General features: G+C 47.6%; 1 protein-coding gene and 1 long non-coding RNA gene across 2 annotated transcripts; one reads left to right on the forward strand and one right to left on the reverse strand.

Annotated features, from left to right (window-relative positions):
- Positions 1-12008: 12008 nt before the first annotated feature.
- On the forward strand, positions 12009-14768 carry LOC135911459 (uncharacterized). The gene is made up of 3 exons (XR_010567352.2): positions 12009-12340; positions 13100-13219; positions 14301-14768. It is a non-coding gene; the product is annotated as an uncharacterized lncRNA (long non-coding RNA).
- Positions 14769-15573: 805 nt separating this feature from the next.
- LOC135911458 (uncharacterized) lies at positions 15574-19564 on the reverse strand. Its single transcript, XM_070536901.1, has 5 exons — positions 19280-19564; positions 18908-19021; positions 17954-18058; positions 17680-17781; positions 15574-16692 (listed from the first exon to the last, which is right to left on the reverse strand). Exons 1-5 carry the CDS (start codon positions 19479-19481, stop codon positions 15602-15604), a joined length of 1614 nt encoding a protein of 537 aa, XP_070393002.1. The 5' UTR covers positions 19482-19564; the 3' UTR covers positions 15574-15601.
- Positions 19565-27001: the final 7437 nt, after the last annotated feature.

Genomic DNA, 27001 nt, shown 5'->3' on the forward strand with positions numbered 1-27001 from the left:
CCCATCGCCCCCCCCCCCCCCCTCGCCGCCGCCGGTTGATGCGCGAGCGGGCCCGCTGCGCTGCTGTAATTGAACGCCGCGCAATCCGGCGCGGGCACGACCGAGGATCCGCGGGCGGCCCTCTTTCCCTCCTCTCGCGAGACCGGCTGCAGCAGGGGGGGGGGGGGGGCACGGTGCGCTTGCTGCCCGCTCGCCTTCGAGATGCGCATTCGCGACCGGAGTGCGAGCGCTCGATGCATCTGCGTGCTTCTGCGGCCGCGCGGAGTGTAGTCAGCTCGGCGAGCCTCCTCCTGGCACGAGTGCGTCGAGGAGAGCCATCGGACGTCCGACCAGCTGTTGGACGCACTCGGCGTCCGCGTTCTTGAGGTGACCTCGTACAGACCAGACCACTGTGGCCGAAACATCGCGTACAGTGGCTAAAATGTGCGAACGGGTTACCTGAACTGAGTCCGTAAGGGAACGGCGGACAGTTTCGTAGCAGCCTGCACGGTGGGATAGGCCTCTCTCCACTTGCGAAAGAGACGCACAAAATAAAAGCAGCGAGGTTTAACTGGGAGTGACTCCTTGTCGGCCACTCTACACTGGGAGAGGACGAAAGGAGGAGGAAATGTATAGGAAATGTAGGCACGCCGGAGGCGCAGAGGAACTGAAATTTTCCGCATGGCTTCGCAAATGGTCACCCAGTCCAGTCGACTTGAGAAACCGCTGAAACGCTCAAATGACTTTCTGACTCTCTGACTCTCATCTTTAAGCTTGTGCGAGAAGTGTATTATGGTTTGGCTCCGTTTCCGTTTGACAAAATGACGTCGGAGTAACGCAAGTCGAAAGGTTTACGATATACTGTATGTCAGTACAATAAGTATATGATTCCAAGTTAAGGCGGTTGATGGCGCTAATGACACGCCGACGCTCATGGCCGCCACACGTTGCACTATCCTTACCGAAAGCACAATCAATTAGTGCAGGGTGAGATTTCCAAGTGAGGTAAACGATTCGGTTTTTTTTTAAAGGTCTTCATTAAACGAGAGAGCGCCAAGTAATGAACGTAGTTTCATATATATAGTCATAAGTCATATCATAAGCAGTCAACAAACAAAGACACTAAGGGCCGCTTCATAACAAGCTTCTCGAATCCGGCAGCATTGCTGCGTTCAGGTAGCATGTGTGGGTTTATTGACCAAGTTGCCTTAACCCAGAACGTCCTCGTACACGTGACGCCTGCGGCAGAAAGGACGTTCCACATCCGCCGCCAGGACTTGTGAGTGGTGGCGATGGCTAACATTCCCAGGCTTAGTTCTAGTAGGTAAACGAAAATTCCCACGAAAGTGAATGAGAAAACGGCGCTGCGCTAACTCAGTTGGTAAGAGCATCGCACGCGTAATGCAAAGACGTGGGTTCGTGCCCCACCTACTTTCAGTTGTCTTCTTTTTTTTTCGTCTACTGTCATTGCCATTAACATATCATTTCTTTAATTCAATTAATGACTACAAGGTCTGTCCTTGGTGTCTTTGTTGGCTTCTTATGATGTGACTAATAAATCGGACCTGTCGGTTTCCTTTCTTCTCGTTCACACACATACACACTATATATATCCGCAGTACGAAAGGTCACAAGCACCCGAAACACCGACGGTGACACCTCTTTCATAAGTTCTTACATCACTTGTAACGCGTGGATAGAGACGCGCACGAGTACGCTGTCATCGGGATACGAAGCAAAAAAGTTACTCGTGGGTCGGTTCACTAGGGTTGAGCATTGGGCGAGCTCGTATTGCATTCTAAAAGTGGTACAGCGTACAAACTGGTAAACTGGTACATATCTAGCCGGCTCGGCTTGCTTCTTGCTTTCTATGTTGCGCTGTACCAGTTTTAGAATCGAGGGACGGGGGTCGCAACCGCACGCGATGGATCCCTCATCGCCGACCTGAGGCACACTGACGCACAATGGGCATCGCTTCTCCCATAGCAGTGGCTGGGCGTTCGCAGCCTCTTCCGCATTTTCCGTAGCGACTGCCTTTTTCGGCAAAGAGAACACGGCGAATGCGCGACTAAAGAAGAAAGAAACCCCGGCGACTGTGACCGGCTCGGCCGTCCGTGTCTGGACTTGTGAGACGCGGTGCAGGGTGTGCGTATACAGGCAAGGAAGGCGCGATGGTCGCGCTCTCGCTTCTCGCACGCATCCTCTCCTCCCCCTGGGGCCGCCTCGACCGATGCGCAGATAGAGGCAGCATGCCGGACGCATCATCTCGGGGCGATGCGGAGGGGACAGGCCGGCTTCTCTTGTCCGTCTTTGTGTTCGGCCACCGTAATGATGACGGATTCGCCCTCCCTCCCCTCCTCCCCCTCTCGCCTGCAACGAGCGCGATGTACGCGAGGCCCTCCGAGTTTGACCACGCGTTGCACCGGCGTGAACAGCCTCCAATGCGGGTTGACGCCGCCGCCGGTAGCCCCTCGCCGCGCTTGTGCAACTTCGTCTCCACGTGGTCGCGTGGATTTTCCCGAGCATGGCCCAACCGCATGCCGGGAGGGACTCCGGGCTCCGACGACGGCGGCATCGGGGCCCCGATCTCAACGCCTTCCTCGGCCCCGTGCAACGTTCGCGGAGGTGGTACCACGCGCTGTCCCTCCCGCGGGGCCCTTGCGAGGCGCCTTATTTGGCGTTGTATGTATACACGTACACACAAAGGGGGGCGACGCGGTCTTTTGTGTCGACGCATGCGTTCCATCATGTATAGCCGTGGATGAGAGACGATTCCTCTGAACGAGATAACGACCAGTTCGAGAGCGCCACGGGAACTTCTTTTTTCTCTTTCTCGACTCTTCGGTTGAGGGTTAGGGTTTGTGCTGGCAAAACAGTGATTGTTCAACTGTAACGATCCGCTTCGACAAGGTAACAAGACAGAAAGTGGAAGGATCTAGGGAAGAAGCACCGCCAGGGGGACACAAACGCGAGAGCAAGGGCTCGTCTCTAGGTTCGTAAACTCTGGACAATCGACGGGTGAAAGCGTAGCAATGCCTGCGTTGCTCGGTGAGCCTGCAACGAATGAAGTCGTCTCCTTCTTTCTTTTTGCTTTTTCTGTCCGTCTGCGTGTTTCTTCTGGGCTACGATTTGTCACGATGCCATTCCAAGAAGTCCAAATAACCGCAATTCTAAAATTCTAAGGTCTTAGTGCCTAAAAATGCTCTAATGATCCAGTCGGTTTAACAGACTGCGAAGAAGGTCGAGCTCGACGTCGTAACACGGCAGAAAGCACAAGAGTTCGATTGTTCAAGCAGGAATCCAAAATCACTTAAGGGGGGAACACGGGATCGCTTCTTGGGTAACGGAAAAAAATGTTAAGAAAGAAACCCGAGATAGTAACAGAACACACAGTGAACACAATGCTTCTCCGATGTACCAGAAATTACTTTCGATGATTGCCTCAACATGGAGCCTATATTTCTTTAAGGGGACTGATTTTCTTCGGTCGCCCGCTCCTGATCAGTAAGTGTGATTACTGAGTGTGAGATTATAAAGTGTGTGTCGATCAACGAGCGTGAGATAGAACATTCAAGCGAGATAACGTTCAAGGCCTACATGTCGGCTGAGTTAGCCCAAACCTGACAAACTGTGTTCACCGATGCGGGAAGACACTCTGGAGTCCTTTCTTCCATCGCAAAGCCTGATATTGCGTTCTGCACGAATTACGCGGGAGTTGAGTTTTAGGAACGACTATATGCCCCGACAGGCCGTGAATTTCGTGCAAATACATATGAAACGACGGAGAATCGATTCACATCTCAATTAAAGAGTTTTGCGCGAAGATCGGTGGTAAATGATGTCATACGCCGAACGTAAGTATACCTACTGCGAATACGCAAGTCCACGCAATATCACGTCACTTATTCGATGTTCGTCCACTATACGCGTGGCTAACGCACGGATTCAACCCGCAATGTAGTGCTAGTGAGCCCACCCGTGCTGTGCGTAGTACGACATTAAATCACAGAATAAAATTTGTACTTAATATCGATTCGCAGTGGGATCTCTAAAACACGAATATCTTTCTACCTTTATTTCTTATATTTGTTTCCATTCATTACAAATGGAGGAGGCATAGGTAAGAGCTGCATAAACGCAGCTTGAGGTACCCTTAGCCACCAAAATGGCAGCAGCAGGAGTCACGCAATATAGAAACAAATAAGTATATAGTAGCAACACAATATTACAAGAAAATATTAGAAATGACTAAAACATCGCTCACGCCGACAGGATACCGTGTGTAGAAGTTATAGCAACACACTTGTAGCATATAATGAAAACCAGATTAGAGATCGTAGAAACACTGGCACTTTTGTGTTTTGTGAAGTTTCATACCGGATGCATTGTGAGATTCTAGAAGTCGAGGTGAAACGTTTCTAACCATTTGTTCATCGTATTTAGTTGTCGAATGACGGACGTTCCATAACTCCTAATTTCAGGTGTTGTAAGATGGTGTATGCAGCGTTAAACTGGAAATATTGACACGTGTACTTATCTTTATCGGGCAACCACGTTTCGCCGCTTAACAACTGTAATCGCAGAGCGAGGGACGCGCCTGCATGTATCCGACGTTTCTGGAAAGTTATCGACGCTTCTATCCGCGTGTCTGTTGTCGCCGAACCTTGTGTTATCAGATTTCATCGCGTGACACGAATGGTGTAGAACTTTGTGGAAGACACGCGGGTCCCATCAGTTAATCTGGAACATTCGACGACTGATCTATAAAAGCCGACGCGCTTGACCCGCTGATCAGTTTTTCCGACGATCGCCGACCGTGTTCGCCGCTATCGTTGTGCTATAAGTGTAGCCTGTTTTTGTGGGCACAGGTTCGCCCAATAAAAGCTAGTATTGTATTCCACCGTATTCTTGCTTTCTTCACCGTCACTACCCCGTGCCAATATGTCCAAATGTATTCTGCTGGTATTGCAGGCCAGAGTACCATGCTCGCAAAAGTGTTGGATGTTAGAGGGCATATATAGTAGATATGTTGTAGCCCGCAAGAAGGTTCCCAGTGTGGTGGTTCCCAGTGATAAGGGACATTTGCTATTACGCATATTATGGCTCTTTTTTGTCGTTGTGTTTTTTTTTTTGCAATAAGAGATCTTTCTCCAGATCCCACTAAAAGACCTCATGATGTTCAGCAGCTTATTTTATTTTCTTGAATGTCTTACATTTGGCCTGCCACATTCTTGAGCAGTTAGGTGCACTGGAACCTAATAAAAACAATAAATTACGACATGAAACATTTACACATGAAGTCGGCTCATATACGTATCTCTAACGCTGAAAGACCATAGAACATAATCTGTGTTAAAGTTGCCAGCTTCTCCGAGTTTTCCGAAATTTTCTTTACAATGGGGCTCTGACTTTTTCGGCCCAGTCACGATGAATGCGTACGTGTACCTTACGGTGTGCATGTGTATCTTAACACACATTGTCGCCTCGATAAGCATCAAACATCGCATTCGTTCCCATGACAACGCTGCGTCGATGTGCATCCGCGTGGACTCGCGCATGCGTTTCGCCACATCTTCTTTCCAACAGTGTACAGCGTAAGCGTAAATATTGAATGACATTGAAGTTGTGACTGGTGAGGTGCATAGAAAAAAAGCATTGCATGTGGTTATGAGTTGCATAGCATGAAAACAAACACGCTTGTACCCATCGCATTTAGTTGCACAGGATTTGTAAAGATAATGGTTTCACTAAAGCTTCGGTTCACGTAGGTTCCATTGCCTGCTGTGAACCCGCGGTTTTTAATCTTTTAAGCGTTGTCTTGATCACGTGAAAAGGACGAACTTGTTCGAAAGTCGCTCGCGGTTTGGAATTTAAGCCTTGCGAACGCATGGCGAAGTGCCTTGCGAACATAGAGCGAGCTTGTTTCATTGCGATAAGCTACACATTAATGATTCTTTTGACGCTGCCATGGCAGCGGCAGTTTGCACTGACGATTGAACGAGGTGGGAAGGAGCTGCCGCACATTGAAGCATGGCGGGCCAACCCCAGGTCGCCACTTTGGACTAGTCGTCCGTTGATGATGAGCTTTCAAGATATGGCACGTACCCCCAGCGGAGGATGGGCCAGTAATCGGAGGGTCTGGACGCACTGATAGGAAGAACTACAATAATTAATAAATTTGAAGCAGGTGACTACATGTGGGCAATAAAAAAAAAACACGTATCGCCTCATTTTCCTTCACTTATGGCGTAAACCTATTGTGGGGGATTCGCCAAAATTCCGGTGGGAATAGGAAATATAAGCTCAGTTATAACTAAAATGAACAAAACTTTTCGGGAAGAAATGAATGAGAAAAAAATGGCTGTGGCTTAGCTAAGGTTAGGCCCAGGATGCGAAGCATACTAGCCTTTATTTTCACGCGACAGCGTTAAGGAGCTAAGGGCTGAAGGGCTAAGCTAAGGGCTAAGCTAAGAAGTTAGCCCTTAGCTTAGCCCTTAGGTTAGCCCTTAGCTGAGCTAAGGGCTACGCTAAGGGCGTTAAGGGCTAAGGCGTGCGTCGCTTGCTCAGGCGCACATTTCGTTGTCGCGCCGAACGCTGCGTTGCTCGACGCTCACCGCGTCCGATGCGCGGCGCGTAGTCGCTGCGCCGTAGCCCATTGTCTTACACCCCTTCGCGGGTCGACGGGAACGCCGTCGCGTTCCACTCTTGAAAGCGAAGCTTAATCGTCCGCTTTGCAGCTGTTATGACGTCATATGGTAGCTACGCGGCCGCGCGCGGCGCAGCAAGGAAGAGCGTGGTTGTGCGGCTAGTATGCTTCGCATAAAAACAAAACAGCCTTGAAGGCGACGCCGCGAGCGACGGCGCGAGTTGGAGCCCCGTTTCTCCTCTGTCGTGACGTGACGGTGTCACGTGGTATTGAAGGCGACACCGCCGCGCCTGAGGAGCTGGGTTGAGCTCTAGTAATATGCTTCGCATAAAAAAGTTATGCAGATTCCACGCATTTTTGGAATCGATGTTAGGCGAAGCATTTCGCAGATGGCTGGCTACCCAGCATCATTCGGGGATACGCAAAATGTTATACAAAATGGCACGTTTAAAAACTTTCTTATTGCTGTTAGGGGACTCTGCTTTCTATATATGTTTAGGAGGAGCGGCCGCTTCGTCATGTCAGCTTGATTACTTCGAGGCGCGGACATATTGCATCCCAAATTGCAGCGCGATACGTTGGCTGATTAGCAAAGTTTAACTAATTATCGTCGTAACGTTTTCTTTATTTTTTTTATACATTTGGGGCACACGTACCGCAATCGAGCATTTGCGAGGATGTCACTGCGATTGCGTGAGAAAGATACTTTCCCAACGAAATAATCTCGACCACAGACTAGCAGAACGAAGTATTGTTCTTATTCAAGAGGTTCACCTTCACCTAAACCTCCTCATGCGTCCACTCTGCCAGCATTTTTGAATGCCAGCAAATACGTTCCCAGGTGTAGCGGTCAGTCGCCCGCTGTGGGGGCGTAGTAGCGGTTTTGGCGTGGCATTGCTAAGCACCCCCCCTCCCCCCCGTCATCAAAAAAAAAACGCAAAGAAAGAAAAAAAAAACACCTCTGTACCGTGCATTGGGTGGTCGTGAAAGAAACAAACACGCTTGTACCCATCTAAGAAGCTAATTAAGCTTCTTTTGTAAACCTTTAGTTGCAGCGTATATTAAGGCTAAATCATAAAATATGACCTACGGGGAGGACGCATGCATCTGGTGGTTACCGGATATGACGAAAGTCCTGCAGCTCGCGTCGCCTCCGAAATTCTTTTTTTTTTTTTTTCATCGCACCGCGGGCGCGCCGCTTAATCTCAGAGGACATGCTTAAAGTCCTGCTCAGGAAGCACGCGTTCTCGATCACGTGTCACACCTCTCGGGCAGTAACGGCAGCGTTTTTTTTTTTTTTTTGCAGTATTGGTACCCTGAACGTCTATCTTTTTTTTTCTTCTTGCTCGTCGTTACGCATAAATTTGTCGCGCAAGTTGACTGTGCATCTACACGTTTCTACACCATCTGAAACCAGACCTTCTTTACGGGGTCCAAAAGGTATTCAGAGCTGGTCTTTAAAAATGGCCCGATGATTTGCGTGTCAGCGAATTCTGGGGATGACGGAAACCGTATCGTTGCGATGACCCAAGCTTATATATATATAAAAAAAACCCTCGCTGCATATATACGCGCGCAGCATAGGCGACCCCCAGAGTTTGAGGCGCGGCCGCTTCGATCGGAGAGACGTCGGGCCACTTCGGCGGCTGGCTGACGGGACTCCCGATCGGTGTGCCGGAAAGGGTGTACAGAGCTGCACCCCGTCGCCTCGTTTGTGTACAAAGACGTTACAAAAATACCGGTTTTGTGCGCCAGGTTCATGGGCAATCCGCGGCGGCTCCGCCGGGCAGATCGAGTGCCGCATATTCCCGCGTACAATGGGCGCCAGATTCGGGCAGCGCGCTTTACCCGATGTGCTGTCGCTTGCGGATGCGCGCATAGGTTTAAGAACAATACACGGACGGTGAGTTATGCACTTGAGCAGCACATAAAAAAAAAGAAAAGAATCTGACCGAGAAAAACTCATTTCTCTCCCTCTGTCTATTCCCCTTTCCCCATCATTGTATGGTAGCAAACCGGGCGTTCGTCTGCTTGACCACCTTGCGTTTTATACTCTCATTGCTTTATCTCTCTATGTGTACTAAATTAATGGTTAGAACGGGGCGAAAAAGGTCATCCCAGAATAATTGCCTCTAACTTTTAGGCGGTGCACTTGGCTGGTGTTTTTTGTTTTTGTTATTATCACTATTACTGTTACTAGATTGTATGTACTTACTTGATTCTATGCCTCCCTCCCCTTACTCAATCCTCATGCAAGGTATTCGTAAGGTATTTTAGAAATAAATAAATAAAATAAACGTAAGTTGTTTTTCGCCTCCCAACACGGCATTTTTCTTAAGCACTACAGAACTTTCTCTCAGGTCATCCTGCTCAGGTGTTGACCGTTTATAGTATCTGTCGACTGCATTTATCATTCAGCCTATAAACTCTGGGGTTTTTACTTGCGAAAACCGCGACCTGGCTATGAGACACGACGTCCTTCACAGTGGACGCTATATACGAGCCTTTTCACGCGTTTTTGCCAGCGTCGGACGTCGCGGTCGATATTGAAGCCGCGGCATCGACCATAGCCGCGCAAGGCCAGGGCCACTGAGTTACCGCGGCGGTTCGTGTTTATAGCATTGCGTGGCCTTTCTTAGCTGCTAATTAAGCTTCTTTTGTAAACCTTTATTTGCAGCGTGTATTAATGCTAAAGCACACTGTATGACCAATTACGCGAGAAACCATTGGCGTAGTCGCGCGTGATCGAAAGACGGCACTAAAAAAAATGGCCAACGGTGCAAACAGTCGCAAAAATTCTCGAATTGACGTCAAAATTCTCGGGGAGGTTCCCGTAAACGAATTAAATTTATGGCTTTGAAAAGCAAATTTCGTAAACTTCGGTCTGGGTGGGAAGGGGCCTACGGAGTGTTAGAAGAGCACGCTTCCCCAACGCCACGGTGGGTCCGCGGTTCCCGTTGACTAAAGGCGTGGCCTATAGTGCGCGCGTCACTGCACACGTGACGGTGCAGCCAATGGGGAGGAGGTGGCGCCACGTCACGAGTGTATAAAATAAAAGACATCAATCTCCATCGGAACGACGCTTGTCGGATCTGGACGGACGATCCCAGTTGCTGGCCCCCAGATTTTTTGGACCTTCCCGTTGGGTGCGGGAGTTGGCCGAGGTTGAGGAGGACTTTGAGATGAAAACTGGAAGTTTATTTACATTATTTACACTGAGAGTACAAAGAAATTAACGGTCATAAAAGTCATTACGGGCCGGCAGCAACTCGGACGCTGCGGCCCGTGGCAAGAGGCTCGAAAGAGGTGAATGAAGGAATGCTCTTTGTTGCTCCCGGTCTCTGGCTTTTAAGCCCTTCTGTGTCTCGAAGACACGTCACGTTCGGCCAATCGGCGAGCCCGCTCAGGTGACGCCATTTTCGGCCAATCGGCGAGCCCGCTCAGGTGTCGTCATTTTCGGCCAATGGTATAGGCGCCCGTGCGATTGTGTCACACCCGGCGCACAGGGTCGCTCCTTGGGCCCCAATAATCCTTCTTGAAACTTATTGTGCGCAACAAACAGGGACGATGAATAGAAGAAACACAAGGACGAGCGCTTTCTAACAACTGGTTTTATTTTTGAAGAACCACCTGCTTATATACCCACAGATCTGCGCGATCTAGTCAAACAGAGCACACCTATAGCGCATATAATACACACAGATCTGCGCGATCAAGTCAAGAGAGCACATTTACAGTGCATATACCACTTGTGATAAAAAACAAAGACGTGGACCAAAGCCACCCGGTCAACATAAGAACAGCAAGGTGCATGAAACATCCGCTTATGATAATATGCGTTAAAGATGTGATGATAGAAGTGAATTTTCTTTATCCAACAACGAAACCGATGGATGGCTGATGCATTTTTCTTTTTGTTTTCCAATCCAGTGTGCTTCTACAATTTCTCTCGCGGTTTGATTCCTGTTCCTATACAAAATGTTGGTGCTACTCAGACAAGGGGAGCAATCATGTTCTTGGCAATGCATTGCCAAATGCGTGCTAGGGCGACCTTTCAGACTGGACAAGTGTTCCCTTAACCTGGTGTTAATGCATCTCGCAGTCTGCCCTACGTACACATGACCACACGTCATAGGGATCTGATATACAACGTTCATCGCGCAATCAACAAACTGGTTCTTACGCGGATGTTTGACACTACATTCTTTCTTTGCATCATCCTTTCTTTCGAACTTATTTTTAACCTTAGAGCACACACTACCTATTTTGTTTTTCGCTGAAAATACCACATTCACTGCGTACCTACCAGCCACCTTCTTAAGTCTGTGTGAAAGGCCGTGCACATACGGAATCACTGAAATCTTGGAAGCTACTTCCTTTTGCCTTTGATTCTTTTTGCATTGCCCTTTATCCTGTTTAAGTTTTTTCATTAGCCTTTCGCACGACGCCAACATCACAGCGAGCGGGTACCCAGCCTTTCTCAACCTATCAACTTGCTCAAAAAATGCACTCTTTACGGTGTGGTGACATGAATTCAACAACGCTGACCGGAAACACGAAAAGACTATGCCATTCTTCACAAGCCTGGAATGGTTTGAGGCATAATTCATTAGCGGTTTTCCAGCTCGGGGTGAAAGTGACCAACATACATGTTCCGGTAGGAATTCTAACTTAACATCAAGAAATTGTAGCTTGTTATCCACCGGTACTTCAGAAGTGAACGTTAAACCCTTGCCCTGAGAATTGAAGGCTTCTACTACCCTATTCCTAAAGGCACCCTTGTCTACATGACAGCCTAAAATCAAGTAGTCATCGACATATCTGTATACTTTATTTACTACACCTTCTAAATCTTTGGCCAACTCTCTGTCTATGCTTCCCAAAAAAATGCTACTTAGGATGGGAGCTACCTTTGACCCGATGCACACACCCTTTGCCTGTATATACGTTTCACCACAGAATCCTACATGTGTGTTCGCTAAATAAAAATGCAGAAGTTCAAGAAAGGATTCAACAGCCATGCCGCACGTGTTGCGGAAAGACACCTCATCATTCTCATTAGTTATGCAATCTTTAACACTGCACATTAGGGGCCCATGCGGTAAGGAGTAGTAGAGATCTTGAACATCTATGCTGAATCCCCAGCTGCAGCTTGTCTTATCTGATGCCAGAAAATTCACAAGGCCTTCCGAGTTTTTCAATGAGTACGGATCCTGTACTTCTAAGGAATTCAACATATTTTGCAGGAACTCGGCGACCATAACTTGCCAACACCCTCTCTCGGACACAATTGACGACTTGCGGGAAAACGAGCGCCGTCTACAGTACATCACCAAAAGCTGCAGCGCTTTGGGTGCGAGGCTATCTGTGTGGAAAACTCGAACTGTTCAGCAAGCAGTGCCATTTGCTTTGTGGACGCGCTTTCCTGGTGTAGGCTTGCAAAATGATTGAAGAAGACCCAGTATCGTTCGCATTTTCGGTGAACGGATGGACCACAGACCTGTCGTAGTGTACAATAAGTAGCGAGTGTTTGGTAATACTTAAACTCAGTTACGCACTCTGTGCGTCAAGCTCATCGTGGACGGGCCCTCAAAGAAGAAGGGTAGTGCGGGCGGCGTGCAATCCATCTATGCGACCAGGTGCGTACACCGTGTCTGCATGATACCATCGAGCCTCGGGCAACATCGCTGGAGCACATTGTGAATGTGTTGCAAGGTAAGAAACTTTTTACTCAGCTGTTTATTGAAAATGCAATATAGCCGAACTGAACCGTTGGGACTTGCCGAATAGCTATCATTTGCAAAGCTCCGAAAATCAGCTAACTCTGATGCAAAGCACAACCTTACCTGTCGCAATATTTGTTACTTTTCAAACTTTCTGGGCATCGGCTTGCCCCAGCTACACTTCATTCCTCCGTCGCCACTGCTGAAGCGGTTATCGCCATGCAGGAAACTAAGTACGGTTTCGGGGAGGCGTTGACCTTTTTCGATGACTCGGGGACAGTTACAATGACTCTGAAATGCTTTGCGCGCAGGAGAGTATCCTGTTTTTAGCACATACATGCATGTTAATGCAGCTTCTCTCTCTCTGATTCTCTATACTATTGCACAGCGCGGCAGTAGCGTGGGAGGCTCACGCTTGCACTAACATCGGTTATTTCCGGGGTTCTAAGCCGCTTACATGACATGATCGATGGTCGTGCGATATGTAATAAATGTCCAGGAGGCTGCTCGGTTGTCAAAGCACTTGGCTCTTCCGTGGTTAAACGGCCGTTGTATGGTGCACGGTCGCGCAATGTGATTAAATAAATAAAAAAAAACGGGAGGACCATATGATTCTCGGGAGCCCCGACTTCGTACGGTTTGTGCACTATGCTTGAGTATGTTAAAGCGCACCGGAAGAAAACGATACGATGCGATGGTAGATCGCACTGAACAATATTTTCAGGTACTATAAATACTTGTTACTTTTCAGGTTGAGTGAGACGTGCCAGAACGTTGCCGGCCTCTTACCGTTGCCGACAAGGGGGCTGTGCGTGGAAAAACAAGCCGTCATGCACGGACTTGCCATGCAAGTGGATTGTTCCTTCAGAAGGTTTGTATCATTCCATACGTGGCAGTAATTAACTTACTGTAATCCAATTACGCCAATTTAATTACTTCTCTTGGTTATTTGTAGTGTAAGTCATTACTTTTCTGGTCTAGTAATTTATTAACCTAATTAACTTTTTGTGAGTAATTTGGGAGCGAAAATATTTAATTGCTGCCTAAATTGCTTGTATATCGAGGTTGCACTCCAGCTCTTTGTGGTGTTGGCAAAGATTTGATCTCTTGTTTGCCGGGTTGGGCATATTGAAAACAGGATCGAGCAACGTGAAAAGCCTGGGCCAGTAAGGCAATGAAGTTGAAAACGTAGGGGCGTGTCCAACTGCTTTCAACAGGGGTGCGTTCAACTGCTAAGCTGGATTTGAGAAAAGGGAAATATAGATAGCTTCTGGCGCTTGATGAGGACCCAGACGTACCGACAAGCGATTTAACAACTTTTTAGCTGTACCCAAAACTAAAAAAGCTTTGCACCATACACAATACAGGGTTGCTCCTAAAAAAATATCAGTAGAACGGCTATTTGGCCGTGCAAAGGGCACCCTGTCTTCAAAGCAAGGCAAATATTTAGGCGCTGAATCTGGAACTCAGCTACCCCTGCGATGAAGTAAATTGAGAAATACGAGATGGCTGTAGGAGCTGCATACAGCTTTTTCTGAATATGAAGAGTAATAAGTAATTAAAAAGTAATTGCAATTACCTTCCGAAGGTAATTGTAATATGTCATTGCTCTTTGCGATCATTAATTGGTAATGTAATTTAATTACATTGTCAGAACATTCAGGATAGTAATTAGTAATGTACTTTAATTACTTCTTTGAAGTAATTTTGCTATGCATGTATTATTCTGCAAATTTATTTGCTAAATACTTCCTTTAGTTAAGCTTCTGGGTCATGGTTCTTGAAACTGTGAAAATCACTGCACACTTGCATGCTCAACTTGCTACTGGTGCATGTATAACGATAAAACCCTTTGGCGAAAAGCAGTGCATGATTATGGGGCCTGCTTGTTGTCTCTATTTATACCCAAAAAGTGCATAAAAAACTCTGAAATGCTCAATTTTTCATTTCAGCAAGGAAACCAGCAGCAAAACATCCACTGCAGGAAATTCCTTTCCATAGGAACGTTATCAACAAGCCATCATGTCCAAAACAGCTACGCGATTACAACCCGAGCCAGAAGGTGACTTCTGATGCTGATATTTCCAAGCTGAAGGCAAGCCTTGTGACTGCGTGCCCAACACTGCATGCAGTGCGATACATGTGCCCCCGCGAAACTCAGCTGGTCACGAAAGCAGCCGCAAATGTACATATGGAAATTGGTGACGAGGAAGATCAGTGGGGCAGTCACGCCACAGAAGTTGTGGCTCTTCACTACGAGTCTTTGAAGGCGACATCAAGTGAGGAAAGACAGCGCATATGCACCCGCACACTTGGACAAGCCAACAACAAGAATTGGTTTGCTGAATGAACAGGCCCCTTGACATCATCATTATTTAAGAGAATATGTCACGTCGCGAAACCAGAGGGTTTGCTTGGGACCCAAATGACAAAGCAATGTCAGAAGCAATGGCATATGGGCGGACGCATGAAGACTGTGCAGTGCAGTCTTATGTGCTGCTGATGAAAGCCAGAGTCTACACTGTTGAAGTGAAAAACACAGGGTTGCACGTGCACACTGTAAGATAGGGAGACTGGAGGTAGCAAGGTGGACTAGCTTAATGTGAAGAAAATGCAGCAGCTGTGCACACACAATGATAAATGCAATGCTACGAATTAATAGAGCAGAGTAGCTCAGAAAACAATTTGAGGTTTATAGTATCCTAGCTAAAATGAAAGAGTGCACATACTGCGAAGGAAACAGCCAAATCATGCGTTCTTGTGATGCTGTATTACTGTTGCTTGTGCACCGTGATGACACGCTGATTAAAAAATCTAGGATTTCACAAGCCATTTGAATGTGTCAGCTGATGTGTGCTCTGTATATGTCACAGGATGTTTTATGTGCATGTCTTAGGGCAGCACAATGACAATATTCCTTGGTGCCATATGTGTGCTTTCTCTGAAGAGACTGAAAATAAAACAACTTGAATTTTACACTGTTTTCATCAATTTATTTCCTCATAAAACAGTAAAATCGCAACACAGTAGTAGCAGCAAAGAAAGAAAAACAGCACTTTGTGCACTGAAACTCTTTTCTGTGCTTATACAATAAGGATAGCAATAGGGGCTTCTTGGTACGGCATATCTTATTTTGTTATAGCGCAAGCTTGACAAGGACAAAAGAAGGCACATCTGACACACAGCGCTGTGTGTGTCAGATGTGCCTTCTTATGTCCTTGTCAAGCTTGCGCTATAACAAAATAAGATGTGCTTATACAGCCACTTCATCTTTTATGAGTGGATTCCTAAAATTGCTGAGGAAGCAGCACACTTGAAACACGTGGTCAGCAATATCAATCATGGAAATTGGGAATGGCCGGTCAAGTAGACGAAAACTTTTCACGCGTGCAATAGCCCGTTCGACATGGACTCTTGCACGGGCAATGCACCGCGTTTCATGGACTGCAGCTGGTGGCATCTGTTTTTCATGACGCTGACGGAATGGTGGTCGGTACACAGTCACTCCAGGTGGTATGTAGGGGAAGGTGAAACCTTTGTCCACCATGACTGCATCTCCTTCTACTAACTCGTCGAGCAATCCACTGCTTTCCAGGATCGTCGTGTCTGACACTGACCCACCCCAAAGGCGGGAAACAAACGCTATGTATCCATCGGGAGTGCACCCCACAAGCACCTTGTATGTGTTGAAATGTTTGTATGCTGAAAATGTTTGCCTTTGGGCACTTAGCGACGATGGTCGCTGAATTCTCACTTCAGTTGCATCAAGAACCAATCTTGTGTCCGCAAAGTCACGAAATGACTTCGGCAGGTATGGTTGCAAGGCTTCCCGAGAAGGTAGCGTAGTAAGTTTGTTTAGCTCTCGTTGCAGCAGATTCACCCATGTGGTGAAAATGCGGCTAACCTGGCTTTCACATATTAGGAAGTTGCGTGCTAGCTCTACACCACCTATTCCTCTTCTCAGCCTAAGCAATGTCATAAAGAACTCATTTTCCAATTCACTATCTTTTCGACGGCCACGGAGGTTCTTTCCGCCTTTCTGGTTCGAACCCCAGTATGCCATTTCACTAGCAAGGGGTTTTAGGTAGTCCAGTAAGATTTGGAAAACTTCAATGTTTGGAAGTCCAACGTAATGCATGCATTTGCTTGGATCACGCAGTATTTTTACTGTGAGAAGTCTTGACTCTACCCTTTCAAGCTTGTTTTCAAGCCTTAGGTTTCTGTTCTGAAGCTGGATAGCAAGTTTCTGCAGTTCACCGAGAGTGCGCTCCATGCGTCTCACGTTGCCACAACTGCACTGTTGACAACTGCATTCTGGCAGCGGTGCCTGCAATGGCTTGGTATCTGCAAATGATGGCAAAAGGAAACAAACTGTCACTTTCACTCGGGTAGTAGAGGTGCTGTGATAGAACATATTGGTTGCCTGCTGACAACCACTGTTTCCATAGCTGTACTGCATACGGCACAGGAATCTTAAGAGTGTCATACCGCGGTGGTCACATTTCGATGGAGGCAAAATGCAAGGGGCCCGTGTATTGTGCTTTGTCGGTGCACGTTAAAGAACCCCAGCTGGTCAAAATTTCCAGAGCGCTCCACTACAGTGTCCCTCATGGACTGAGTCGATTTGGGACGTTAAACCGCACGAAACCAATCTAATGTTGACCTATAATAACCCATGCTCACTCCGCTCCGGTTAGAAAATTATCACGGACCCAGCTTTGTTTCAAAGCCAAGCATAACGCTTGCCAAGGTCCACTACAGAAAAAAAAAACGGGACTAAAGTGCTGAAAGTGCAGTTTCATGCCAGTGATTTTTGCAGTGAGTTATGGAAAGTAATTATAGGTGTAATGTTAAGAGACAAGAAAAGAACAGGAGGGGTCGGGGAACAAATCCGTGTTGATGACGGCTTGGTTGAAACCAAGAAGGCAATATAGCCGACGGGCATTAAGAATAACGGACTCATTCCAAGGCATGGCAAGCATAACAGGGGACGTCGAATGTTAGGTAGGTGGATGAGATTAAGAAGGTTGCCAGGATAAGGCTGCAGCTAGCACACGATCAGGTTATTGGAGAAATATGGGAGAGGCCTTTGCCCAGCAGTCGGCGCAGTTAGGCTGATGATGATCTTTGATGGTGTATTTCTGTATTATTCGCAGTAAACTCTTGTTGATGTCGAAAATAAAGTGCAGTGTTATATAATGCTGAGACAAATTCCAGAGTGGATTAAAGTAAACTCAGCACAGGAAACATTAATGTCAGGTTACAAGTCATAATACCTATGCTACATATACCTAAATGTCTTTATACTGACGTCGTATAGTGAGCGAATACCTTTAGTGGTTTCCCCTTGTGCCGGTGATGGGGATGCAGGCTGTTGCGTGGTGGTTAGTAGCTCCGGCTGGGCTGCAGATGTATTTTCATTCATGCCAGCACCTGCAGGATGAAGTGAAAGAATACCAAAACATTTCCATAACTTGTCGAAGTCACTACAGGAAGAACCTTTACAACCTTATAGGCTTTTTTGCTATGTGCTCTTAGTAAATATAATGCTAACGCTGAGCATACCATGACAGCCTTTTGCTGTTTCGGTCTAATGTATATGTACCTTTATTGGCCTTCCCTTGGTTCAACGAAGGGGCTGTAGGTTGCTGTGTGGCAGGGAGCTGACTTGCTGTGTTCTTGCTACCTTGCTGCTTTGTAGAAACAGCGCCTGTAATGAAGTTTCATGATGGTTAGAGAAAATCAGCTAAGCCTTTAGAAAAAGTGTACAAAAAAGCAGGTTAAGCATGCACAGACAAACAAACGAGAAACCACAATGCCAGGTGCCTCTAAAAATTCAAAGACCATGATCCACATTGTCATCACCGTTGTGAACAAACACAAAGCTGTGTTAAAAGTACACACTCAGTGCTCACCGCTTTGCAGCGGTTCAGACCAAATACAGCATGCACATCCCTATCACAAGCTACATGGTACTTACATGCTCCCGTCGAAAAGCTCTAACACTTGTTCGTGCGATAAGGGGTACTAATCCGCCACGGTAGCTCAATGGTTAAGGTAAGTCTGCCGTAGTCCGAAAGACAAGCGCTCAATCACGACATGAACGGGCGCGTTGCCATGAAGATGAAACAACGCGCGTTCAAGTGTTCGAAAAGAGGACACGTCAAAAACGCTTTAAACCAGCACTCCTCACTACAGTATTTCTCATACTCGATAGGCTGCTCCAGGACGTTGAGCGCGAAAACGAAAAAGTGGTAACTTGCAAGGTCGCTTCTGAACTACAACGCAGCACTTCACGCTCACTCGATTAGCGTAAAATGTCCGCGAAGCGCATAGCAAAACAATTTCGAGCTGTACGTTTTCATTTTTAACAGGTCTGCAGTTCTTTAATTTCGCTAATCTCGTTACTTCTCCATTTAAACGTATTGTTGCAGCGTTCCGCGCGGCTTCTGAAACTCACCGCGCTCAGTCGCGCGTATGCGGTTGCTAGCTCACATCAATCCCTATTTCAACCTATAAAAACGGAACAAGTACACACGAACTGAAACCTTGCATTCACCTTGGTTTTTCAGCCAACGGCTGTGCCGATCCGCACCAGCCTGGCCCGGAGTTCTCTTGTAGCAGAACATATTTGGCACGTAGTCGGGATGATTCTTAAAAGTTGACGGCCGCCCTGGAATTTTTCAAAATATTAGCAAAACCAGCAAAGCTATCATAACTGCAGAAACCAGTGCAAAAGGACACGGCTGAGAAATGCGACATAGACGGACGACCCGGATACGCGGAGCATCTGTACGGGTGGTCATGCCAGATCGCGTTTCACCTTATCGATTCTGTTTACGCTGGCTAGAAGCATAGTAAACTACCTAGCTCAACAGCATGCATTGCTCAAAACTCTTCGCATGTCTATCAAGTTTGTTTTAGCACTTACCTGCAATAAAATGCGCGCTGCAAATGCGTGAATGTTCGTTCGGTTGCCACAACGAACCGTCTTCATTCTTCCTTTTTACCGCAGCAATCCAAGCATCTCGCTTCTCGGGATACAGTTTTGCTGACGGAAATCTAAAAAACTTCACCGCCTCTTTGCCGTAAAAGTAATTAGTACAGCCATACGCGACGCAGTGCGCTGGCATTGTGCCGAAACGTGCAGCCCGGAAACCCCCGAGTCGGCCGGATCAACGTGGTCCGGCGGAAAGTCGTCTGTTTGCTTTCCAACCAAACTGAGGGCGCTGCTGTCCGGCTTCTTTCGCGCATGCGCAGCAGGTTTCCCGCAAGTCGTCAATTGGCCTAAACGGAATTCCTTGTTTGTGGGTTTTTGCTGTAAAAAATATCTCCAATTTCATTCCTTTTGATGAACGTTGTATATCAGATCCCTATGACGTGTGGTCATGTGTACGTAGGGCAGACTGCGAGATGCATTAACACCAGGTTAAGGGAACACTTGTCCAGTCTGAAAGGTCGCCCTAGCACGCATTTGGCAATGCATTGCCAAGAACATGATTGCTCCCCTTGTCTGAGTAGCACCAACATTTTGTATAGGAACAGGAATCAAACCGCGAGAGAAATTGTAGAAGCACACTGGATTGGAAAACAAAAAGAAAAATGCATCAGCCATCCATCGGTTTCGTTGTTGGATAAAGAAAATTCACTTCTATCATCACATCTTTAACGCATATTATCATAAGCGGATGTTTCATGCACCTTGCTGTTCTTATGTTGACCGGGTGGCTTTGGTCCACGTCTTTGTTTTTTATCACAAGTGGTATATGCACTGTAAATGTGCTCTCTTGACTTGATCGCGCAGATCTGTGTGTATTATATGCGCTATAGGTGTGCTCTGTTTGACTAGATCGCGCAGATCTGTGGGTATATAAGCAGGTGGTTCTTCAAAAATAAAACCAGTTGTTAGAAAGCGCTCGTCCTTGTGTTTCTTCTATTCTTCGTCCCTGTTTGTTGCGCACAATAAGTTTCAAGATGAATTTGTTCCAACTAGGCCGACTCGCAGTCTTGCCCCAATAATCCGAGCGCTTACTTCTCTCTGCGCTATTGCCATTCTGACTTGCAAGCGCCGTCACAAGGGCGACGTTTCAGTGCTACAAAGCAGCTTTGCTCGGGCCCTTCGTTACCTGGAACCGTGCCAGGCTCCCGCTACACTTTCGGGAACAGTCGAGCAGTGAATAGCTCCACCTGCGGCGCACGAGGTGGGGGACGCCAAGTCGTCTGCACGTGCCGCGCCTCGGGAATGGGGTAGATCTGCTTCTGCGTTCCTTACTTAGGTGTGGCGCGATTCGATGGGGTCTGGTGAACTCGAAGGAGGCTCAGGAAAAGCTCCCGTATCTAACACGCTCAGTGGTCCTTGGAGTTACGAACTCCTCGTAGGCAAACGAGTACGTTGAGAGGCTTGGAGCGCTCTGATTTGGCCTTACCGAGGCGCAGTTAGAACGCAGGAGAGAGCTTGCGCGGACGAGGAACGTGCGGGAAAAAAAACAAAAAAAAGAAAACATTTCACCGAGGGGACTGTAATGCTTTCGCATTCCCATACCTAAGCAGTCTTTTCCGAAGAGCGTGTATTTCCAGTCTGAGTTTGTTTTAGTGCGCAATTTCCGTATTTGTTAACGCTTCCACCTACACTGTAATGCCGCTGAGGGCGATTGATTTATGTAAATTAGTAACTAATGAAGTAAGTATCATTGGTGGTAGTGCTAAGTTACTTGTCGGCAGCTGGAATGCATTATCGGGACAACTGTGGGTCGCAAGTGGTTACGTAACCAAGAGCAATACGTATGCAAACTACAACTAATAAAATACAAACCGATTACTGAGCTCGGAAACGGCGTAAGCGTGTTAGAGCTGGCGCACATTGTGCCCAGTTGGTCTTGTTACATCTTTGGTGACGGGAGGATATTGATGAACACTATGCTATAGTGCCTAGAATATACTAGTATAGTCTAGGCACTATAACTGTGCTAACTGACGATGTGCAAATGCTATGAGCGTCCCCTTTGAAAGGGGGGAGTGGGCTGCGCCACCAAGCTCCTTTTCTCATTTTGCCTAATGTTCATCCTATCTTTTGTTTCTTTCTACCACGAAGAAACTTTCCATCGTTAAACTGGGAATTGGCTAAATAGTGAGAACCACTTTGTGGCTTCGAATCACGAACTCTGCTTCACAGATTGCATTTCTCCCTATAAGTGCCCCCCTCCTGGAAATGAAGCGCGAAGGCTTTTCAAAAAATTACTGAGCAAATTTTACGCTCTCATAGTCACCCCGCACACTGCATCTGGGCAAAGGGCTGCCGTTTTGAATCGGACATGCAGCGCCACTGTGGCGAGTGCCGGCGGAAAATACGCGTTCCCTGCTCACCGATTGGGCAGCGACGCTAGTCCGAGGCGAAAGAAATCAACGTCTATCTACTGGTGCGCGTGCAGATGTCACAACACTGGCCGCGAGAACACTGCCGGCCGAGAAGCTGGCGAAGGTGGAATTTTACAGACTTCCCTTGAAGTCGTACACGGGCCCGATTGCAGCCGTCCGGAGGGCGCGCAAAGTATAAACAGAGACGTGTTCTCTGCGGACGCTTTCTTGTGCTCTTCAGTATGTTAGTATTAGGAAATATATCCGTGCCCCTTGTTCTCGCTTGTTATTGTTAGCGAACGTGTAATGTTTCGAAACACGAGCTACTCGATCAATGCAACTGCACCGAGCAAAAAAAAAAAAAAAAAAAAGAAAAGAAAAGAACTGAAAGCTCAGTTTGTTGCAACAGCATGCCTTCGTTTATAGGCGTCCTGTAGTCTGAGGCCGCGAGCTCGCTTTTAAGCTGTACCAGTACTCACAGAAAGCTTCTTGAGCTAGAATTGTTCGTAAGACAAAATTACGCAGCCGGTCCTAATGCCTGACATACTATCAGCGACGGCGGCGAGTCGATGGTGAAGAACGCTTTGAAGGAGCCAGCTTTGCGAATTCGGGCCCGTGCCCGCGTCCTGCTATGCAGCGTCAAGCCCAGGTTTGGCCTCCAAACTACGGCACGGGCACATATGTATAGGGCCGGGCCCCCGCGTGAAAACGCAAGCATTACAGAACAGGTGCTACAATAATACCGGTGAAACGCGACACATCTGATCGCAATCGGGACCGATCTGGATCGACCTTGATCCGGATAGGGTGTTGCTACACGGTCATTTGCGATCGCCATCTTGTCGGATCCGGATTTGGCCGATGGCGATCCGAGAATCGCGATCGGGCCCCTTGATCGCAATCGCATGCTGTCGTCTGCGCCGGCTAGCGCAGCATTCTGAAAACTCTATAAACAAGACGAGAAGACAGCTCAACAAAAAAAAAGAAGCTTAAAAATGTTTTTGGCTACAAGAGAAAGCTGTAAAATCTAAATATTGTCCAAATTTGACCATCTTTTGCAAATCTGAATTTGTAGCCAATATATTATGCGGTTCTGAGAGTTGCCGACGATCAGCAGACGATAATATAACTCGATCCGGATCGTTGGAGTGTGTAGCAGCGACCATTGTTGACCGCGATCAAGAAATCGCATCCGAATCGGCCCCGATCGCGATCACAAATGTACGCGGGATACCGGTATAACAACTGGAATGCGAAGCAAGAAAACAGTGTGGTCCCGTCTAAGAGCGCGTCGTATACGTCACGGTTTTTAACGCGAGAGCGTTAAGGGCCCCGTGTCGCAGAAAATCCGTCGTTGGAGTCCCGCGTCCAGCGTACCAAACTCGAACCTAACTCCGGACCACGCATACCCAGCCGCTCTTCTACCACCAATGTCGCTCATAGTTTGTTTTTCATTCTTTACAAAGGTATTCCTCGGAATTTTGGGAACGGCATTCCAAAAAGAAACGTAATAACAAAAGAGGCAGCGCGCCGGAAAGGGAACAACGCTGGCGCCGCCATGCGAGCGCAGGGGGACCGGCGCTGGCTAGTCCCTCGTTGACGTTAATTGATTAGAGAGTATTTTATTAATGAAGGAAAAATCAGACATCCACCCGTTCGTAGCGATTGCTACGAAGGAAACCCATACGGGTTCCTCGTTTTTTTTTTCCCTTTATTAATTACTCCTCTCCACCTTGCGGGTTTCCGCAGAACTACTACGTCAAACACTTGCCTTTGTTTCGTGTGTTGTCGACAAATTCGACTTCGCCCTGCCGTCTGCTAGCCGCCTGGTTAGCTCAGATGGTAGAGCGGCTGCCCCGGAAAGGCGGGTGGTCCCGGGTTCGAGTCCCGGACCAGGACGAATTTTTCTTGAACTCTGAGGCTTTTCTTACGAGGAACCCGTATGGGTTTCCTTCGTGGGTGGGATGTCTGATTTTTCCTTTAATAATTACTTATCTCCACCTTGCGGGTTTCCGCAGAACTACTACGTCAGAGTATATTATTGCGACAGCAACTACATGGACGCTCCGAGCGAATATTTTAATAATAATAATATGTGGGGTTTTACGTGCCAAAACCACTTTCTGATTATGAGGCACGCCGTAGTGGGGGACTCCGGAAATTTCGACCACCTGGGGTTCTTTAACGTGCACCTAAATCTAAGTACACGGGTGTTTTCGCATTTCGCCCCCATCGAAATGCGGCCGCCGTGGCCGGGATTCGATCCCGCGACCTCGTGCTCAGCAGCCCAACACCATAGCCACTGAGCAACCACGGCGGGTGAGCGAATATTTTCGCCGTCGTCGTGAGGTTTTGTAGAAATATAGGTATATGTATTCTATATGCCGTGGTATATATGTGACACTCGCTATGTGCGGTTTATATTGTCACACCGTTCCATGACTAAAATTGCGCATACCAAGTCTAAGATTTTTGACCAAATTTTTCTTGAGAATCTTGGGAATGGCAGGCAACGAATAAGTGTCACGTAACAAAACACTGACAGCGCATGCCTTTTTTATCGTAAGTCTTCTCAGACTTAAATATTAAAGTGCGATACAATAACAGAGCTTAAAACCTGAAAATGATGCAATTCTTGTAGGCGCGGCTGTGGGCACTACCTCCGGGATCGGCGCACGAAAGAGGTTTGAAACATACCCGATATGGAAAAGTTGTGGCAGTGTCGCTAGGAAAGACGTTGGCTTTAATTACTAAGCACAAATTAAATTGTCCGATGCCAGGATTCAAACAGAAGACGCCTAGCACAACAGCTCGTTTTTACTTAGTCAGCTTACGTCTGCATCAATTCATACCGCCACTACAGCTACGAGTACGTTTAACACTTCGTGCAACATTCCAGCATGATGTTGTGTGCATTCATTGGCTCCGCCCTTATGGCGAGACTGTGCGATTTCTTCTTCTGCATGAGGCGCAACATTTTTGCAAATACTAGTCAGTGTACCTTCTTCCAGTAATCTGCCACTCTGGCGGCCACCACTTTTACTAAATTTGACGGGAGAGACACACGCGTTGTTACCGCCTCTCGCCTCCATGCAGCGGTAGCGTTTCACCAAGCAGGCTTTCGCGACGGCCGCGAGAGATGCGCCAGTCTTTGTTCTTCAACAGCCTGGCCAGAACTCTGATCCAACTGGTGAAGACGTGCGTGTGCGTCAAATGCGTCGTGGCAGGACTTCCTTCAAGATAAACTCGACCGTCGTGTGGAGTGGCTCGACTTGAACGAGGCGGTCAGCATACACATGCAAGTGATTGGTTGGAGTGGGCACGACAAGCAGCTCATGATCATGATGAAGAAACGACGCGCGAAAGATTTGCACACGTGCTGCGAGTGTACTGCAGGGAAGGTGTTGCTTTTATCTCGAGGTATGTATCGTATGGCACGGTACGGGAGGGGGGGGGGGGAGTTCAAAAGGTAAGTGGACACAAAGCGTTGTTTTGTCAAGCGGGTAAAGTTTCATTTGCCTACGATGCATTCCGATGGGTTGTGTGACGGCCATTCCTCTCATGTACCTCACGTAGCCGTATACAGCTAGTTCCGCCTCCATGCGCTTACGCGGTCTTCAGCCAATCATAAAAGCCCTGCGATATACATACAGGTAGGCTAGAACATCGCCAAGACTTCCCAATCAGTCATAGGGCGGCCAGTGCAGTTCGAATGTTCACAGTGTTGGTGTCGTGCTTTTACCAGGCCGCCGGCTTGCCTCACTTGGCAAGAATCGCGTGATGACTCACTGGTAACATGGCGTTTTTGTTTTTAAATAGATCGTCCCTGCCACACCAGTAAAATACAATACAATACAATACAATACAATGCAATACAATGCAAGGCGGTTTGTGCAATCGACAGTACATATCAAGGGGCCGGCATGACGACTCGTCGCTAACGCTGCGCCTATCGCTGAAGCGTTAGTTCGCGAAGTCGCTTTCATCGACAAAACTGCTTGCAGTGTTTCCCACGAACTGCTGGAGTGTTTGCACTATCTAATATTCCTGCCCCAAACACAAGAAAAATTATTCTTCAGTCCCTCAAGCTCAGGCCGCGGATCATGCAAGGGATACCAGGTTCACCAGATTCGCTTCACACGCCTGCCCAGCGGTACGCGGCGACGCAGCTCGGAATGCAGCTGGGGCGAGGGTACGCGCATGCGCATAGCGGAATTGGAAAAAAGCTCCATTGCTTCTGTTGCCCAGGCGTTCGAGAAGGCAGAATGTGGCCCTGCCTGCAGAGGCCGAACGTTCCGGTGTCCCACAAGGCGCGCTCGAGCCTCCTGCATTCCCCATCGGCCGCGCTCCTGAACTTTACTGCGTGGATAAGTTGCGGCATTGTTATCCCGCGTCCGTCACTAACTCCAGTGCTGACCCGTGTTGTCTACTTCTCAGAGGAAGGACTTAGTGGCACTTCGAGGGAGTGCCTTTCACCGTTGGTGTCATTCCCTGTCAGGGGGAACTAATCGTTGACTTTCACGACTGAGAGCCAATTGAATGAACGACTGACCGACTGACAGCCGATCGACTGAACGATGGTTCTATAAACGTTTGAAAAGGTTTAGTGACCTTTCCCGTGGAATGCACCTGCCAGCGAGTGCGTTTGAGGACCTCACTTCGCTGCGCTGAAGTGATGATCAATGGAGTTTTATGGCGCAAGGGCCAGGGAAGGCCAAGGTGCGCTAGAAGGTGCGCTGAAGCGTGTAGCCTCAATAGCAGCGCTTTAAAAATATATACATAGGAAATACTCAATGCAGAGTCAGCAATAATTATAAGACCACCCTTTTTTTCTTGCTTGTTCTTTTTTGTTGTTGTTTTGTTGTTTTAAATGCTATAAGCGTCGACACGTGCGATCTTCGCGGAAAACTGTCATTCTCCGTACTTCAGTTTGCCTTGGATGCGATTCTGTCTTGTCTTGGCTCATGATTGTTACAACTAGCTTGCACCTCATGAGTTTCACGGATGGATCGTTTGATGGATGGAAGCTATGAGCGTTCCCTTTGGAACGGGGCGGTGGGTTGCGCCACCAAGCTCTTGTCATAATGTTGCCTAATGTCACACCTATGTTAAAGAAAGGAGAAAAAAAAGAATTTATATCACCAAACTTTCTTCTGAACCCCTCTCTACGGCGCATCAGCGATGTGCTGGGGAACAGCGCCGCCAAAGGCATAAGTCGTCGTCGTCTCCATCATCATCATCATCATCATCATCATACTCGACGAGGCAGGACATATTCTCAGCGCCAGGTAGAATATGA

Source organism: Dermacentor albipictus, chromosome 4, assembly GCF_038994185.2.
Source record: "Dermacentor albipictus isolate Rhodes 1998 colony chromosome 4, USDA_Dalb.pri_finalv2, whole genome shotgun sequence".
Lineage (NCBI taxonomy): Eukaryota > Metazoa > Arthropoda > Arachnida > Ixodida > Ixodidae > Dermacentor > Dermacentor albipictus.

What these genes read in the sequence shown, in the direction of transcription:
- LOC135911458 (XM_070536901.1), bottom strand. Translation starts at nt 19,481, where the DNA reads ATGCCAGCGCACTGCGTCGCGTATGGCTGTACTAATTACTTTTACGGC. An exon ending in CCGTTGGCTGAAAAACCAAG is followed by an intron (nt 18,059 to 18,907) that starts GTGAATGCAAGG and finishes ACTTCATTACAG; the next exon opens with GCGCTGTTTCTACAAAGCAG. An exon ending in CCAAGGGAAGGCCAATAAAG is followed by an intron (nt 17,782 to 17,953) that starts GTACATATACAT and finishes TTCATCCTGCAG; the next exon opens with GTGCTGGCATGAATGAAAAT.